General features: G+C 42.9%; 1 protein-coding gene across 8 annotated transcripts in view; it reads left to right on the top strand.

Annotated features, from left to right (window-relative positions):
• Window positions 1-15,382, top strand: part of LOC116801758 (neurotrimin) — a 149,260-nt gene that overhangs the window by 73,403 nt on the left and 60,475 nt on the right. For 7 of the 8 annotated variants that reach the window (XM_032723094.1, XM_032723095.1, XM_032723096.1 and 4 more), the window contains exon 4: window positions 7,775-7,868. In XM_032723094.1, the coding sequence (XP_032578985.1) occupies window positions 7,850-7,868 (19 nt within the window). In that variant the 5' untranslated portion in view covers window positions 7,775-7,849. The remainder of the gene's footprint in view (window positions 1-7,774; window positions 7,869-15,382) is intronic. The other variant, XM_032723090.1, reaches the window with a different exon arrangement.

The following is a 15,382-nucleotide window of genomic DNA, read 5'->3' as shown; positions in this document are numbered from 1 at the left end:
GGCTGTACCGCTTTGTTGAAGGGTATATTCTACAGAATACTCGTTACTCGTAGAATAAAACGGTATACTAGATTGGTTGAAAAGTATATAACAGGCAGAAGCAAGCGTTCCAGACTATATAAGGTAATATATATTCTTGATCAGGATCAATAGCCGAATCGATCTAGCCATGTCCGTCTGTACGTATGAACATTGAGATCTCAGGACAAAGACGCAGCGTAAGTTTGTTGACCCATGTTGTCACGCCCACGCCCAAAAACGGCCACTTTTAAAATTGTTTCAAATTTTTTCTCATTTTATTTCCCAATATCTATCGATATCCCAGAGAAATTATGAAATTTCGCGTTCACATTCACACTAGCTGAGTAACGGGATCTGATAGTCGGGGAACTTGAATATAGCATTCTCTCTTGATTTTAAACTCAATATTTGTGTATTCCGTTATCTGACCTGATTATTTTTAGCTTCTTTCCGCTTCGCCGTTCGACGTAGTTCTTAGGTTTACCCCAGCTCCTTGAACTTTACCTTTTTTGAAAAGGTCTTTCAAATCCAACTCATTTCATAGGCAAAACGCTGTTTCGCTTACTTACAGCGTGCTGGCTGCTTTCGTGTGAGTCTTTGATTTGGTAGAAGTCCAATTTACGGGTAGCCGTAAAAACAATTTCTTTTCCCTTCTCATCAGCTTTATCCTTCTTGAAGATTACGTTGAAGCCGTGATCGCAAATTTTTGAGACCGATAACAGATTGGTCCTTAAAACCGGTACGTAGAGAGCGTTTTACAGGCTGGCGCTGAACTTGTTGCTTGTGGAGAACTGCACAGTTCCATATCCTTTTATTTCGGTGGCCTCATCATTTGTCAGTCTGAGCTTTGAGCATTCTTCAGGCTCCAGGATATCAAACATATTCTGCTCTGAGCACATGCGTGACGTGGCTCCAAAGTTTAGACACCACTCAGCTGAACGGTGACCGACTTTTCCGCAGCAACAGTTCGGTTTTTTTGGGATTACACTTTTTATGCACCATTCATGCTCCAGGCGTTGACTCGTTTGGATTTCCGTTTCATGCTTCGCACTCGTCTAATAACTTTATTTTAAAAGCCTCCGTTGAGATTAAGTTTTCTTGAGTTTCAATTGCGATTCGAAGCTGTACCGCTGGGATACTGTATAGTAGCATGATGGTTAACAAACCGTCAATATTCATGAGATCAACTTTCTTTATTTTGACTCTTCGATCGGAAAACTTATCTATGTGACTTCTCATATCACCGCCTGCATTCATTTTCAGTTTGATTACAACAGTGCATTTCAGTGGTATGTGTTATGCAGCTTTTCATTTCATCATTTGCTGTCTCGCAGCTTTTAGTATGCCTTGGTTCCGATGTTGATATGGCCCAAATGAGATCGGACTTAGCCCTGCGTCTTCGCTTAACCACTGTGCAAAGTAATCTGCGGGTTTTAAAAGAGTCCCGTTGACATATTTCGACGAATCGTTTTGTTTTATCAATAACACATGCATTTGTATTTTCCATGTGTCAAACTTTTCTTTGCCCAAGGACTCTATGCGTTTAGTACCAATACTCGATTTCTTTGCAATTAGTTATGCCACATTAAAAAGATTCTACACAAGCAACGAAAAAGTTTATTTTCTCTGCCTGTTTTTTCTGTCGCCAATAAGACACCTTATTTTGGTCCCCAGAAGTCTCAGACTAGTACATGCATATGTGTGTCGTCAATTTCGCCACAAATAGAAATCTTTCATGTAAACTCACAGGTGCTTACTATTCTTGTTCTAACAATTTTCTGGCGCTGTGGAACGTGCTGGGCCCATAACCTGTTGTGCATTTGCGCTGAGTAATAGTTTTATTTAAGGATTAAGGTGATTGCGGTTTAACACATTTTCTTCGGTACTGAAAAAGAACTTATAGATTACACTTATGCGATAACATTAAATGCGATATGTATCGGGGTATACCATATGTGGGTTAAAGACCGACGTAAATTATTATATTTGTCGGGAATTTAGTTGGTCAATAAGATTTATTGTTAATTATAAGTCTCTCTGTGTATTCGCTATGGAAACAAATGATGATAAAAAGTAATGAGAAGAGAGACAGAGCGCTTGTATGAGAGTTTCTGTATAAGAGCGCTGTGGGGAAAGATAGCGAACATCCCTGCTGAGCGTGGCGCAATGTGAGGTGAGGAGGAAGAAGAAACAAGAAGAGGACAGTTCGAATTCGCCTCCGAACAGAACAGAAGTGACCATTGCGACACGCTGCGCGACAGTGAAACAAATTATCAAACATGAACGACGCTATTGAAAATCTATCTCCGACATATTTAACAATTATTTAATAATAAATTCCCTTCTATCCCATTTTTTGTCATTAATGTTTTTACCCGTTACTCGTATATAAATTATCTCTTTACTAATGGTTAGCTGCCTATCTGAAGTCTTCCGTTCCGTTACTCCAGTGACGGTAGCTCGTTCTTCCTTATCTCTCCTACAGTTGATAGCGGCCCTTCATCTGTAATCTCTGCCTTGAAATGAGTGGGTCCTCATGTGAAAATAGATTATGTTTACGACACAAGTCGGAGCTGTGATTTATTAGGCGTTTTATTTCGAGTGCGCTTGATTCAGAATTAAAACTAGGAGTTGAGAATTTGTGAAATAAGCTTACTCTCCCAACAATGCATCGCGCCATCAAGGCAAGTCGGCAAGCCGACACAGCATTCCTTACAGCGTGATGCGACTATCCAAATAAGAAGTGTAAGCTTTCCGCTGCCGAACATTCTTTGCGCGGAGCGCTGTACCCAATTCTGGCGCGACAGCATATCTATGTAATGCTACTTAGTTGCTATGGAGCCTAGGTTGTTAACTTATATATTCTTTATCAGGATCAAGAGCCGAGTAGATCTAGCCATGTCCATACGTCCGTATGAACGTCGAGATCTCAAATACTATAATAGCTAGAAGATTGATATTCAGTATACAGATTCTAGAGATAAGGACGCAGCGCCAGTTTATTGCCCCACTCTTACGCCTACAAACCGACCAAAACTGCCGAGCCCACACTTTTCCCAAACGTTTTAATATTAAAATAAAAATGATTAAAATAATTGGTCATATTTTTTTTACTATTGTAAATTTCTATCGATTTACCAAAAAACTTTTAGCCAGGCACACTTTAACGTCAACAAGTTATTGAACCATTTTGGCAGTAATACTAGGCAAAAATTAGCAAAATAATTACAGAATTTCAAAATACTCGCTTCAAATATGATTATTATTATTAAGTGGGTCTGTAGGTGTCGGAACTATTGTACTACCCCTTCATGACTCAAAGATCTCCCTGAAGTCCAATGCACTGTATAAAAGCCAGAATTTTATTGGGGTTCAGGGCTGCAATTGTTTCCCGTGGGACTACATACATGCCCAGTATTCAGTTCCTCCTGATGGAAAGCGCCGTGCAGTCACATATAATATGTGCAGAGCTCTTCTCCTACATGCAGCAGAAGCGAAAGAGTTCACTGTCTGCAATGCCAATCTTGTGCAAATGGCTGTGAAGTCGGCAATACCCCGTAAGAAGGCCAGTCAAAATGCGCACGGTGTTTTTCCGTGTGTCTTGAATCTTTTATGGTTATATTCGCGAAGGAGAATCTTAGACTGTCTATGTCCTGGTAGGTGTTCCCAGAAGGACAGACGTTTTTCTTCCTCTATTGACTTAAGTAAGCCCAGTACTCTGTGGTGACCAACACCACAGAATGGTTCGGGCCCAATTAGAGGGTTCTCTGCCCTTTCCTGGCTAGGTTGTCCGCTAGCTCATTTCCCGGGATGTTGTTGTGTCCCGGGACCCACCTTATTGTGAGTTTGTTGACAGCTCCCAGTTTGTCTAGGGCTGTCCTCACTTCATTTACTAGCTTAGATGTTATCTTAGCTTTGCTGAGCGCCTTTAGGGCTGCTTGACCATCAGACAGTATAGCAATGTCCATGCCACGATAGTTCCTTTGCAGATTAAACTCCGCACAGCGTCCAATAGCACAGACTTCAGCTTGAAAAATGCTGGCGTATCTGCCCATTGATTCGTGGTATTTTAACCTGGGGCCTACAACCGCCAGCCCACTTCCCTCGTCGGTGAGGGATCCGTCTGTGTACCACTTTATTGTGTGTGGTTTCATAGGGTGTACTTTCCCCAGGGTTGTCCAGCTGTTTTTATTACTGAGATGAGTGCTGAAGTTCTGAGCGAACCTGTGCTCAGCTGGCATCTCATCCCTTGGTTGCATCAGCAAAGGGATATCCCTTTTTAGGCTTTCAGCATCCTTTCTTGTAAGGTTGCAGTCATTTCCTGCTCCCTCAATTCTTATCAGGGTGGCTTTCCGTTTCATTTCAATGATTATATGAAGCGGTGTTTCCTCCATTAGTACTTCTAGGGCTGCAGTGGGACAGGTGCGCATTGCTCCTGTCATGCATATGCAGGCCATTCTTTGGAGCTTATGAAGTTTCACCTTAGTGGTGCTAAGGCGTGCTCTATCACCCCAGGCTATTACTCCATAGGTTAGTATGGGTCTGACTACCATGAGGTACAGCCATCTTATTATGCGTGGTGAGGTTCCCCACAATTTTCCAGCAATTTTCCTACACGTGAAAAGTGCTCTGGTGCACTTATCAATTGTGTTATCGACATGAGTTTTAAAGCTAAGTTGCAGTCGAGGGTCCCAAGATACTTAACTTCCTTGCTGGCCTCTATGCGACATGACAGGGTTATTGCCTTAATTCTCTGTAGCTTGTACCTATTTGTGAAAGGAACAGTAACAGTTTTGATAGGATTTAGGCTCAGTCCTACTTCCTTGCACCATTCGCTGGTCATGTTAAGGCCCAGTTGAATGATATCGCAGAGTGTTTCCTCATATTTACCTCTGGCTATAATGACAATATCGTCAGCATAGACTTGGCAAAGTGTACCTCTGCCGGTCAGTCTGTCCAGCAACTCGTGGCGAGAGGACACCCCTTGGGGGCAACCCCTTGTGGTAGATACTGCGGACGACTGTCCTCCTATAGTGGCCATGGCTCGCCTAGATGTTGTTGCATCTAGTCCTCTTCTTGCCAGGGATGCGTTGACCGCCTTATGAGAGGTATTGTCGAATGCACCCTGTATGTCTAAGAAGGTACATAGCGCCACTTCCTTATGAGTAAGTGAATCCTCAATAAGGCTTTTCAGGTGATATAGGGCAGTATCAGTTGATCTGCCCGCCCTGTAGGCATGCTGCGTCCGTTGGAGCGGATGCTCTACAAGCAGAGTGCTGAGTGATGTTTTTCTTTCCAGCTTTTGGAATGAAGACCACTTTTGCTATACTCCAGGCAGTAGGTATGTGTCCTAAAGCTAGGCTGCTGATCAGTATTTTCCGGATCGGTACTGCGAGCTGATTTAGCGCTCGTTGTAGCAGGATTGGCTGTATGCCATCTGGACCAGGAGATTTGTAGGGCTGGAATGTACCAATTGCCCATCATAATCTCTCCGTTGTTACTATTGATTTTGATGTGGCCCAATTAGTAGCACGCGGAAGCTGGATTCCGCAGTAAGGAGGCATTGAACCCTTCCCAGTTCGTATTCCTGGGATTGCGCCTACGCTCGCTACATTCTAGACTTAGCCCTATGTAAAAACGAATAATTCTGTGATCTGACATTGACTCCTCAGGAGATACGTGCCAGTCGCTTATATGCGAAGCCACTGATCTGCTGGAAAGTGTAATGTCCAGAACCTCAGATCTTACCCTGCTAACAAATGTCGGAACATTGCCGACATTTAGGATTTCTAGATTGTTATTCAAGATAAATTCTAAGAGTGACTCACCTCTTTGATTTACGTCGCTGCTGCCCCATATCACGTGATGTGCATTTGTATCACATCCGATGATGATGGGTGAGTGTGTCCTCTTTCAGTATTCTGCCAGTGCAGTGATTTCAGGCAGTGGGCACGCCTCGTCACCGGCAAATTATACCGATGCCACCACAGTCTTCTTAGCTGCTCTCACATCTTCTACCACGATCGGTACACAGTCCCGCGTGAGAAATTCTGTAAGTATATAATAATTAATACTTATACATGCCAGGATACAGGATCCCAAATTACCTTGGCGTTCTTCACGTACAGTCCTTTTATTCCCTGGTTATAGCAGGGTTCCTGTACCAGGACTAGCCCAAGATGTTGTTTGGTGAACATCCTTGCCAGCACAGCCGAGGCCGCCTTGGCGCGATGAATGTTCACCTGAGCTATCCCTGTACTTCCGACCATTAGATGATCGGCTCCATCGTCGGCGTTGCTGGAGATACCCAGATCACCATCCACCGGTATCGCTTCTTCCTTACTCAGCAGGTCTAGTTCCATGCCTAGCTCCTGAGAGGATAACGTGGTCTGATCCCCCATCTCGATGATGGTCGCATCAAGATCCTCATCATCCGCCAGATCGTCGCTGGATTCGGAGAGCTTATTGGGCTTATCCTTCTCCGCGGAGACTGGTGGATTTCGAGGAGTCTCGATCTGTCTTGTGCCGGATTTGATCGCTTTGGCCTTCTTTAAACCGCAAACTGAGACGTCTCCAAACCTGAAGCTCAGCTTGTGGTCACTAGAAATAATCTTGGCGCATTAGTTGTCATCAAAGCCAAGGCTGAGGAGCGAGCCACCACCCTCGTTTTTCCTTGATATGAGACGCCATTTCTCAGTGTCCAAGGCATTCTGTTTCTTGATCAATTCCATGATCCACTTTGTTGTTTTGTCCCCTGTCCTGAGGCAGGGACTCCACTTACTGAGGCTGGGGACTGCTAATTGCAGCCACTCAGCAGTGGTTGCGTTGCGGCAGTCCACTATCAGGTGACCCACCGTGAAGTGGATTCCTCCAAACTTGATTGGAGAATCCCAACCGGAGAGGAGTATCTCCTACAGTAGTGCGTCCTCGAGCTGTGAGAGGTTCTCACTGCTGAGGACGACTTTGGGGTACCCCTCTGGTACGACCGCAACCTTAATGGCCCCAGTTACGGTCGCATATGATGGCTTGCGTACCTCAGTTGCCTTTGCAGCCCATGAGGTACTTGGGCCATCGAAGGGAGCAGTCAGAGGCCTGCTCTTCTTGCGACATTTCTCGCAGTCAAAGCCTGCGGTATTTTTACATTTTTGGGTCTATTTTTCATGGTTCCCACGAGTTGCAGAGAAATAAGCGGACCTCCCGGTCAAAGACCTGCAGTACCCGGGTAAGGCTAACCAGACCAGGCGGACGCCACTTGCCCGGACTCTCCGTTAGTGACTTCAAGTACGATATACATTTAAAGAAATATTGCCTCGAGCACGTCACCATATTCAGGCGAGAGACCTTTGGTCAACTAATAAGAAACATCCATTAGCTGTATTAATTAATTTCCTAATTTCGCTATAGTTAAATCAATACTTTCTCGAACAATACAAAACGAAAATGTGCAGACTATTCTTAAGTCCAATACTTCTTTGCTCCATAACAGTCGGGTAGAACGATTTCACAAAGTTTGATTTCTAATAATATACCAGACACGGTCGAACTAAAAGTCCAAGCAAAAGTAGAGTCTAATCGAGCATTCCGTAATTTTAAAATAATAGATTAAAAAAACGTTCGGACTTACAGAAAAATTTAAAAAAATATAATATTATATATTATATTATATTATAATATCGAAATTAGTTTGTTTTTGTTTGATCTGAAGTTATTTTTATAATACACATACTTTAAATTAAAATTTTTTTATTTCAAGATAAAGTTTCCACAATTAAGAGATTCGGGAGTCTACGAATGTCAAGTATCCACAACACCACCAGTGGGATATACCATGGTATTTTCAGTTGTAGGTAAGTCCTTCTTCTTAAATGTTGTGCTTTGAATTAACAGCAAGCGGATATTATCAAACAAATCATACGACATTTAAAAATGTAATCTATCTTCCCAAGAATTTAATACTCTTTAACTATAGTTAACGGTTGAGTCGTGCGTCAGATACTTTTTCTTTGCAACAAATTAGTCGACTTTCCTGTCTATCAAATACGGTTTCTCAGCTATTGGAAATGCGGTTGCGAAATTTCATAATTTTTCTGGGATATCGATAGATATCTATAAAATGAGAAAAAATTTATAAATTGTTTGAAAGTGTGGGCGTGAAAAAAGTTTTTTTTGGCAGATCGATAGAAATGTACAAGAAAATAAAAATGTGAAAATATTTCACAATTTTGCAAAAGTGTGGGCTCGGAAGGAAGACTAATCAAAATATGAAAAAATATAAAAATATTTTGAAAATGTGTGGGCGCGGCAGTTTCGGACGATTTGTGTGCGTTAGAGTGGGGGTGGCAACGTGAATCAACAAACTTGCCCTGCGTCTATGTCTCTCGAATCTGTATGTTTATTCTCAACCATCCAGCGTTTATAGTTTCATACGGAAGGACAACGATCATATGGAAGGACAGACAGACGAACCGAGGGACGGACATTGCCAGATCGACTCGACTATTGATCCTGATCAAGAATATATATAATTTATATGGTCGGAAACACCTTCTTCTACCTCTTAAATACTTTTCAACGAATTTAGTATACTTTTACTCTACGAGTATAAGGTATAATTAGTAGGGGTTCGCCATTCATCTCAGGGATGACATGACTTTTTCCAGTACCACAAGACACTGGAAACTATTACGGCCTTCGGAAATAGGGTCTATAAAGCTGATCCCAACCCGAAACTCCGCTCAACTCGGAACACAACCACATCGACATCTCCGATTGGATTAAAAAAAAAACAAAAACCTATTCTATTTGGCTATCTTTAGAATAGAGTTAATATAGCCAGCGAAATATAAGCGCTGAAATTTATTCTAAAGACAGAAGAAGAAAGGCCAAAATCGTAATCGCTATACCAATGTATGTGAGAGAATGGTGTAGTAAATTATAATGTGAGTTATATAAAAAAAAATAAGTAAACATAGATAAAACATAACAAAAAGTAAAATATAACAAAGAAAATCACGTGGGTCTGAGTTAATGGAAAATAGTTTGAGAAGCGTTTGATCGAGTGTGGCACATTGGACTCCAACTGAAAATCAAGCAGACGCTGCCTGCTCCATATTTTGGGTTGCTAAAATCGTACCTGGAAGGAAGGAGGTTCGCTGTGCGCTTTCATTCAGCAATTTCCACCGAGCACAACGTGGCAGCTGGTGTTCCACAAGGTAGTGTCCTCGGCCCCCTGCTCTACTGCCTGTATAGCCACGACATGCCGCAGCCGGATGTAAGCCTTTACGGGAAATCAATGTTGGTCACATTTGCCGATGACGTGTGCGTCACCTACAGGTCCCGATGCGAGCACGACGCAGTCGATGGTATCCAGGACTTTGCATACCGGTTCTCGGAATGGGCAAGACGTTGGAACATTGGCATCAATAGCAGTAAATCCAACAACGTCTGCTATACTTTAAAGCGGAGAACGCCACCGCCCGTCTACATTGAGGAAGCCCCCGTACCACAGCCGAACGCAGCAAAGTACCTTGGAGTGCTTCTGGATCGCAGACTCACATTTGCCAAGCATGTGACCGACATCAGAACGCGCCTACGTGCTAAGGTGGCGAAGCACTGCTGACTACTTTGTTCACGCAGTAAATTGTCGCTATCCAACAAGCTGACAATTTACAAACAGATCTTAGCACCAAACTGGAAGTATGTGTGCCATATCTGGGGCTTGGCATGCAACAGCCAAATTAAAAGGATCCAGAATCTATCCAAAATAAGGTCGCAAGACTCATCACCAGCTGCGAGTGGTTTGTGAGAAACACCACCCTGCACAGAGACCTGAAACTCGCAATGGTATTTGACGAGATAAACCAGCACTCGAGTAGATACCGTGACAGGTTGGAGCGCCACAGAAATCGGCTGGCTAGCGCTCTAAACAGACCTCGCCCATCAAATAGGCTCAATAGAAGGCAACCGAGGGACACGGCAATATGACGCTGCCGTGTATCGTACGGCTCGATTCGCGAGAAGATAGACGCGTTATAGAAAAGAGAACAGAGACGAGGAAATGAACATAATGTAATAAATAATATTAAATAATGTAACTAAATAATAACATAACTCTACTAAATATTAGTGTTAGTAGGATATAATTATATACTAAAAAAATTAAAATTGATTGCTTTAAGAGCAGCAGAGAGTCAAGATTACAGATAATACGATAAAGTCTTTTATAGTCAGAACATAATACTCTGTAAGGGTCATGCAACTCATAGTTAGATCTACAATGATTTAAGATAAGTGGTATATAGTTTCTAGTGAATCTACTTGGAACCGAGAAGTTAAGCCGACTAATCAAGTCGGGACACTCAACATCTCCACGAATACAAATAAAGACTCTTCCAAGCATAGTTCCACGGTTAGCTAGGGAAGGTAAATTAATTAAAAGTAGTCTACTGGAATATGTTGGTAATATACGGCTTGCATCCCAATTAAGGCGCCGCAAGGCAAAAAGTAAAAAGTTTTTTTGGACCGATTCAATGCGGTCCGAGTGGACTGCTCATTGTGGACTCCAAACAGGTGATCCGTACTCGAGAATCGAACGGACTAACGAAATAAATAAGGTTTAAGTCAAGTAAGGGTCATCAAATTCCTTAGACCACCTTTTTATAAAACCAAACACACCCCTGGCCTTATTGACAATAGACGAAATATGCTCTGAAAATTTTAGTTTAGGGTCTAGAAGAACACCAAAATCATCAACTCGTGTTATTCTGTCCAAAGGGCACCCATTTAGAGTGGAGTCGTGCGTATTGGGTTGGCACGACAAAAGGTCATAACTTTACACTTGGAGCCATTTAAGTCTAATATGTTATCACGGCACCAAATTTGAAATCGGTCTAGATCGGATTGTAAGTCCAAATGGCAAGAAGTGTCCTTGTACTGGAGGCATAATTTAACATCGTTTGCGTACATTAGTACACGCGAATGTTTTATTACTATGGGGAGGTCGTTAATGAGTAAGGTTAAAAGAAGCGGACCAAGGTGACTCCCTTTTGGGACACCGGATGTGACTCGGAGAATACAAGACAGATCATTTTTAAAGAGGACTTTTTGCGTCCTGCCATTCAGATAGCTTGAAATCCAATTTAGAAGATCAACAGGGAAACCTATAAGATCACGTTTTTTTATTAGAAGGTAATGATTAACAGAGTCAAATGCTTTACTAAAATCAGTGTGGATGACATCTGTTTGAAGATTATTTTTGGAACCCTGTATTATGAAAGAAGTTAGCTCCAAGAGGTTAGTGGTTGTAGATCTGCGTTTCATAAAACCGTGTTGAAACCGGTGATATGATTGATCTACAAAGGTGCTGCAAATGAGGAGTGATAACATTTTCGAAAAGTTTTGGGATAGCCGACAATTTAGAGATTCCTCTGTAATTGCTTGCATCCAGTTTGCTACCTTTTTTGTGAAGAGGAATCACAAAGGACTCCTTCCATATATGAGGGAATTGTGAAGATTCCAAAGATAAGGTAAACAGTTTCAGTAGAGGCGTGCACAAGGCTTCCGCACAGAATCTGAGCACACAGCCAGGGATTCCATCGGGACCTGGCGAATAGACCGGTTTAACACGCTTTCGTTTCTAGTGGGGATAAATATTAGATTCGACTTAGATACCGCATAAGAGTATGGCTGTTCGGAATGAGGTAAAGTTGAATATGTTGTTTGAAAAAACTCGGTGAATAGATCGGCTATTGCCTTATCCGATGTTACCGTAGTATTTTCAAAAAATAGCGAAGAAGGGTAAGAACTTCTTTTTCGCTTAGTGCTAACGAAATTATAAAACTGTTTCGGATCCTGTGCAAACTGGAACTTACAACGGTTTAAATAATTTTTGTAGCACTGAGCATTAAGAACGGTAAAGTTTAACCGAGCGCTTAAATATTTACAAAGGATGGACTGAGAACCGGTATTTTTAAATTTCGTATAGAGTCTGGACTTTACATTTCTTAGGTGTGTCAACTCTTTATTAAACCAAGGAGGTTATAGATATTGACGGATAGTACATATATTAATCGCATCCGCCATTATGTTGCAGGAGTAAAGATCGGACCAATTAAAGCCAGCTATAAAATTGTTTAGCCTCCGAAAATTTGCCTTGCGAAAACAGGGAATTCGCTTTGTTGACTTCTCTGAATTTACTTTTAATACCGTACCTAAGTCGATTTCCACCTCGAAAGTAGGATGATATTGATCTTCAGGTTGAGTAAGAGGTACTACCCTGGACAGAAACACACTTTCAGGACTTGTTACAAAACATAGATCCAAAAGTCGACCAAGAGAATTTGGAATATAATTAACTTGCGACAGCGATAAGTCGAGCAAGCCGTCAATAAACTCATGTTGTGCTAAAGAGAGAAGGATATTCGATTGTTTTTCTGGGGACCACATTGTGCCAGATATATTAAAATCACCTAGAACTACCAATTGGTCCCTGTCAGACAGTTTATTTAAGTTGGATTGGATAGCGGACAGATGATTCTGATATTCTGAGAATTCAGAAGACTGTGGAATATACGAGCACGTTATGTAAACTGATCTGTCGGAAAATGACAGCTTTGCGCATAAGAATACAGAGACGGGACTCGTAAAAAAGTAACTCCTCCGACGCGAGGGTAGATCTAACCGCAATTAAGACTCCACCTTCCCGTCCAGAGGGACGGTCATACCTATATGTAGTGTACATACCTGGGAAGACTTCGGAGTTATGTATCACCGGCTTTAACCAAGTCTCTGTGAACACTATAATATGGGATGCAAAGGAAAGGCTATCACAATACAAAGTTTGCTACGCAAGCCTCTAGCATTTTGATAGGAAATAGTAAGATTCGTTGTTAGTTTTTTGAAGAAGAGAAAGAAGATGAAGAGGCGGATGGTGCACGAAAAGAAATTCGAGGCGCAGCTGGAGCCGTTCTCGTATCTCACAATACTGTGTTGAATTTCGATGCCATTTTCTCTAGGTTAGACTGCACGTACTCGGACAAGACATTCGCCTACTGAGGCAAGTATTAGAGATGGTCAGGCAGATGGTGGTCAGATGGTGGCCAGATGGTGGCCTGCCATTGATGGAATACTACGACGAAGTCGAGAAAAAATTGACGCTCGTCACCAACAAGATTGTAATGACACACGAGCAAGAGGGCGCTGACTTACTCAACGCTGAAGTAAGAGCCGACGCACTGCATGCAGGGCCTCAAAAAGTCCCTTGGAGCTGTGGTTTTCCCGGCTCAACCTATAGATTTGCGGTCTGCCCTGGCTCTGGCCAAAGAGGCGGAAGCAAACAAGGAAAGGTGCAATGTTCGCAAATTCCTACGCCAAGGCCAAGGAACGAGCGCAAACGTCTGGAAACCTCAACCTATGGAGGTCGATTCGTCGTCCACGTTCAGGCAGCGCACTGAGTTCAGTAAGAACAACCCTAATGAGTCCAATGCTTCTAAGAGGAGAATTTCCTCGGACCATTCGACAGGTCCAAGACGCCAACCTATCAATAATGTTGTCTCAGAAACCCCTAAAGAAAAAGGGGCCAAGCAGGAGTATGAGAAGGCAGCAAAGGCAACAGTCGAAGATATTAATTAAATTACATAAAGGAGCTTAAAAAGTGTAATGCCGGTCGCCAGTCCGTTCTCGGTGAGCTCAATACATGGCTCAACCGAAATCAAGGATTTAAGGAGGCTAAAATGGGGGCTTGGAAGGTAGGATTTTAGTTTGTGGAGGAGTCCAGGATGCCAAACTCGGTCAAATGCCTGCTTCACATCTAGTATTACAGTTCAACAATACTTCTTCTGCGCGAATGCCTGGTGGATGCGTTCGACTAGCCGTTGAAATTCTTAAGACTTAAGAGAAAGCATATATGTAGATGGGTCGGAGTATTATAAGATATTGGTGTGGGAGATCTAGGGGATGTTTCCTCCGCAGGCGTCTGAGGGTTTGAGGCTGTTGTTCAGTCTTTTTGTGCATCTCCGACTGAGGCGGGAGATCTCCTCTGTGTAAATATCAAAGCAACCCATCAAAGCAAAACCGCGTGTTTGAAGTAGGAGAACCTGTGTATGAGAAAAACAACAGGAGGTTTGGAAACAAACTAACCCCGTTATGCACTGAACAAAAAGTGCAAGCAGATCTGGGAATGTCTTTTCTCTCTAAATGGATGGTCCACAAGGACAGCCTTATGTAGGTATTCCCCTTACAGTTAGTTAGTAAGTCCTTTAAGTAAGACCGAGCTGCAGTCTCACCTGCTGTCCAAATTCTAAGTTTGCTTCATAACAATGGCAACAGCGAATGCCCAGATCACCGAATCTTCGACAACTACATCCCCGTGGTAGACGGAGATGTACTGGTGTTTATACAGCGAAACTTCTTAAGACTCTCAAGCAACCTATCTGAATTAGCCCTCATGATGATTATGATAGATTCTGCCCTCCAAGACAAACTTCAAGAACTTGAAGTATGGCTGGGGCAGGCCGTTTCTGAGCTTCAGTAGGAGACCGGGGTGCCAAACCCGATAAACGGCCTGCTTAATGTCCATCAGTACTGCAAGGCAGTATTTTTTTCGGTGGCCTGGGGTATCGTCTCGGAGTCTGCGAAAAGTTTGGTCAAGAGCCTCCGCCTCAGACCCCCAAGAAGCATCAGCCATCATCCAAAGCTCCACAATACACAAGGAGCTTGAAATGACATGGGTAGCAGAGGAGATCTCCCGCCTCAGTGGGAGATACACAAAAAGACTGAACAACCACCCAAACCATCTGGCCATGAGACAACAGCCTCAAACCCTCAGACGCCTGTATAGGAAACATCCCCAAAATCTCCCCCACCAATAACTTATAATTAATGAATACTCCGACCCATCTACATCTATGTAATCTCTTAAGTTAATGTGGTCCGAAAGGAGATCTTCTTCCTCTTTGGTCTGAATTCTTGCCGGATCCAGGCCGCCGGAGATCGCAAAGTCCAAGTCATCTGAAATTTATAAACGGTGGTGGGGCAGTATGTGGATGCTCCAGTTTCGTGGCAATTGAGGGTGCGGGAGAGAACCTGCCGGCACAACGGATGTCCCTTTGCGTTACATTCTCTGGACCCCGACCAGGCTTGACGTTGAAGTTTCCACCTATGACGAATTTGGGGACGAGGCTGTCAAGAAGCATAGAAAAACACTCTTCCGTGGCTCCATGTCTGGGACTGTCAGTAGACAGCGGTGAAAGTAATGTCGCCGTGGGTGGCAATCCCAAATCTCTTGTATGGGTGGTTTGGGTATTAAATTTAATGCTGCTACGGATAAGGATAGCAATGCCGCCACGGTCTGAACCATTTGGGT

The sequence above is a fragment of the Drosophila sechellia genome, chromosome 3R, assembly GCF_004382195.2.
Source record: "Drosophila sechellia strain sech25 chromosome 3R, ASM438219v1, whole genome shotgun sequence".
NCBI classification, from domain to species: domain Eukaryota; kingdom Metazoa; phylum Arthropoda; class Insecta; order Diptera; family Drosophilidae; genus Drosophila; species Drosophila sechellia.
The sequence above is the reverse complement of the archived record's forward strand: the minus strand, read 5'-3'. Positions and strand labels throughout refer to the sequence as shown.